Raw genomic sequence first — 4,068 nt, forward strand, 5'->3', positions numbered from 1 at the left:
GTCCAACCTCCCACTACTGCGAGCACTGGGCGCCAACGATGGTCGAGTTTTTAATGTCGAAAAAAAATTCTTAAGCCTCGACGACAATGACGCTGGCTTGGAGGGCCTACGGGTTAGGCCTAAGAGGTTGCAATGGTGGTCGCTAGGCCTTATCACCGCCATCGCCACCTCATATCAACCACTAAGGAAATTGAAACCCTCTGGATAGATCTATAATCAAGATTCTTTTTCTTTTATAAAATGCAGAATATTTTGGAAAATGTTTTTTAAATCAGAAAAATAGTTAATTATCTAAAAAGTTTTGGGAAAATTTTAGAAAAATATTTTTATTTTTTATCTTCAGATATTTGGGAAATTTCTGATATAGCCCACTAGATTTCATAATAACAAGTTTTTGGAATTTCATAAAAATAATTGTTTAACTTTGAAAGTTCAGAACAATTATTTGTATACACGAAAAATAATATTTATAAAATCCTAATAATACAAATAATTTTGGAGATTTTTATGGGTAGCTGTGCTAGTGGGAGTACTTGGGGCATGTACCACTTGCATAATAAACAAAAAACCTAAATAAAATTGACAAGATATAGGTAGTTAAATATTAAAAAATTAAAATTCTTTCTTTTGTTTGTCATGTCACATGTTCAAACTCATTTTGAAATACATAAACAAATGATTTCAAGTGGAAGACTTTTTTATGGAGACGGAACTATAATTTAGCTACCCAATCAAATATATCTCTAAGAAATCTAATATTCTATTTTCGAAAATTTTATAAGGATTTTAAAAATTATATCTTTGAACACCATGGTTGGGCCCTGGGCCATCTTCTCTTTGTTTGGGTTGTAATTTTATAACTGGTATAAAAGGCTTGATGAGATAGATTGTTCTTCAGGGAAGAGCATTATTCCACATAAATGCTAGTAATCTTAATGCATATGTAATTAGGGGCGAATGCAGAAACTTTAGTCAGTGGCCGCAAAAACTACAAATATAACTAGTATATAAACAAATAAGACTAACCCAATTATTTTTCTATGTTTTGTTCCTTTTTTAGTTCTTAATTTATTTTGGTTATGAAAATTAATTTGGTCGCCCAACTTATTATTCAAATCATCTTCATCATGCCTTTTCATCAATTAACTGGCTGCGGTTTATTTCTAGAAGGGATTTTTCGATATTAGTCTGTTAAATATTTTATATTTGAAATTAGTCCTCAAATCAAAAGTCAACTGGAAATTAGTCCCTCAAATTTTTGAAATTGCATTAGATCCCTGATTCTTGAGTTGTTTCCAAATTAGTCCCTCCAATCGAGAGATAAGTAGAAATCTAAGGGATTAGTTTGAGACAACCTATAAAAATTGGGGACATTATAATAATAATAGTTTTACTTGTTAATCCCTTCAATTGCTACTTTACCTCTTGATTGGAGGGATCAATTTTAAAATAACTTAAGAATTAGAGGATAATTACAATTTTAATGCTTTGAGGGACTAATTTTAAATTAACTTAAGAATAGAGAGACATAATAGCAATTGTAATGATTTGAGGGACTCATTTCAAAATGTGAAAACTTCAAGGGACTAATATTAAAAAATCCCTTTATACTGCCACTTTTATCAAAACAGCAACCAACATTCTTCAAGGCCCGTCATGTGATTTTTTTTTAATCCCATTGATATTCAGAAAAAAAATGATCACAGGTAATTTGTATATATGAGTGCTATGCAAAAAGATGATCGAAGATCCACACTCGCATCAAATCCACACAAAAAGAGAGTCGAGAAAACGATGGTTGAAGACCCACATTGGAAATTTGAAAATTCTTTGATCATGAAAGTTATTTGATGAATGACTTAGAACTTGTTTTTTGCGAAGTAGCTTTGTTTTAGGGGAAGCTTAGTAAACCTTTATTTCACATTTCATGTATGCATACACATAGGAAGAGCTTGCATATCCTCCTTCATATGTCATTAAACTGAAAATGTGCATATTTCATGTATCTCAAACATCCACATTTTAATTTCAAGTTTTCGAGTTTGTTATCATAAAAAGGGAGAGATTTCTAGGATCATGTTTGTATAATTGCCTTAGTTTGACAATACTAAACATTCATTTGGTTCTAATATGTATTTGAGATGATTTGTGTAGGTCACAAGTTAGAATCAAGTTTGAAGACAATTGGGGTGAGAATCAGTTCACAATCTGTGCATATGCTCATCCGATCAGAAGGAGTTGCTCATTGATGAGTATGTTTCCAGTCACATCGATTGTAATTCGTCAACGAAGAGAAAAAAGTCCAGAGATTTTTTATCAAAGATACTCATCGATGAGAAGGAGGTGCTCATCGATGCGCTTGATACATCGATGAAATGGTCAGCTTATCGCAATTACAGAAACTTTTTCATCAATGATATGCATCGATGAGAACACTTGCTCATCGACGAGGCATCGAGCATGCATCCTCGTCTCATCATTGAGGTTGGAGTTGTCAGGTTAATTTCAAGTTTTTAATCAGAACCGTTCATTGCAGCAGACATAGTTTCTTTCCTCTCGTTTTTCAGTGTTAGAGAAGACCTAGTCGAGAGTTGGTGTAGACAATCTCATCTCCATCTCCCTCAGGCTTCTCAAATCACAATTGTGAAGTGTGCTACATCATCAGAATCAATCCCACTGCGATTGCTGCCCACACTGTTCTTCATCGAGCTTTGCTTCTCTCCTTCGAAGAATGGTTTGTCTAACAAGAGGGCTATATGATCTTTCCATTTTGCGCCTAATTGATATTTCGATATTTTGCTTTAATATTGTTTCTACAATCTATTGATTGGTTGTGTGATTTTGACGGCATACTCAAGCCGGGATGTTATTGAGGTTCTATGACTAGCTAGGGCTAGGATTACTCAACATGGTAGTCAGGCTAGACGACTAGTTTTGGAGAAACTAGGATTCCAGCCTTGTAAGCCTATAGAAATTGGGTCTGCAAATCCGGGGATAAGATTGCATCTCATGTTAGTTATAAAAAAAACATGCCTTAGCTGGGTTCCATAATCATGTGATAGGTTCATATTTAGAAAAACTGAAGAAGACAGCTAATTCATTATTCGGGACATAATACGTGTAAAATAGAAACTAAAGGCCTGAAATCTGCAAAATACGCATCATGCCTTACCTCTCGAACAATGTTTTTGCCATGCCATATAGGTAGCATCCCTGTTAATAATTCAAGAAACACAACACCAAGGCTATAGACATCGCTTTTGTCTGTCAGTTTGTGGGTTAGGAAGTATTCTGGATCTAGATAACCCTGCAGAAGACATATTACCGTCATTCTCAGAATGTTTCATAAAAATATATCTTGCAACTTTGGGGATGGGGAAAGAAGACTTGCTAACAACTAAAGATTAAAGAATAAGAACAAAGACTCTAATATCATATAGACTTGTAGTCACTACAGCAGACTGATCTTCCTATTATTTCTTATGGAAAAAAGGAATACAATGTGCAGTTAGAATTAGACATTATTATTCCGTTGCAGCTCAGGAAAAAAAATCCAACTGATAACATTAAGCTGAATAACAAGAAGTCAAACCTCTAGGCCCCTGCACCGCTTTCGGTCTTTCTGAACAGAACGAAGAAAGACCCAAAAAAAAGGGAAATTTACATTTATCCACGTTTAAACTTTACCTCAATAACATGTCCAACCAACAGTTTCTTTTTAACACCTTGACCCCATAGGCTGGATGACAATCATACGGTGTTATTATCGAGACAAAAAGACACTTTTATCCATACATATAATCCAATATAATTGCAATATCAGGAGTAACAATTAGAAATTATTTTTAACTCACCTAAACATATTAATTAATTATCTTTTTTCTTCGAATAAGTTTACTATGGAAACATATTTATCACAACTTTAGTGTTTTCTCTCCATTCTCCTAACACTAAACCTCATAAAGATTTAAACATCAAAACCCTGAATTCTGAAGATGAAATTAAATATTCAAAATTTTAAACCAAATAACATTAGTTATTTGAACTCCAAATTCAATTCTAAAGTGG

At 33.6% G+C, this 4,068-nt stretch overlaps 1 protein-coding gene across 1 annotated transcript in view; it reads right to left on the reverse strand.

Annotated features, from left to right (window-relative positions):
• LOC109844315 (probable LRR receptor-like serine/threonine-protein kinase At1g06840) overlaps positions 1-4,068 on the reverse strand; it is an 81,300-nt gene that overhangs the window by 3,192 nt on the left and 74,040 nt on the right. The window contains 1 exon segment of the mRNA XM_020413303.1: positions 3,173-3,307. Coding sequence (XP_020268892.1) covers positions 3,173-3,307 — 135 coding nt within the window.

This window comes from Asparagus officinalis, chromosome 6 (genome assembly GCF_001876935.1).
Source record: "Asparagus officinalis chromosome 6, Aspof.V1, whole genome shotgun sequence".
Classification (NCBI taxonomy): Eukaryota; Viridiplantae; Streptophyta; class Magnoliopsida; order Asparagales; family Asparagaceae; genus Asparagus; species Asparagus officinalis.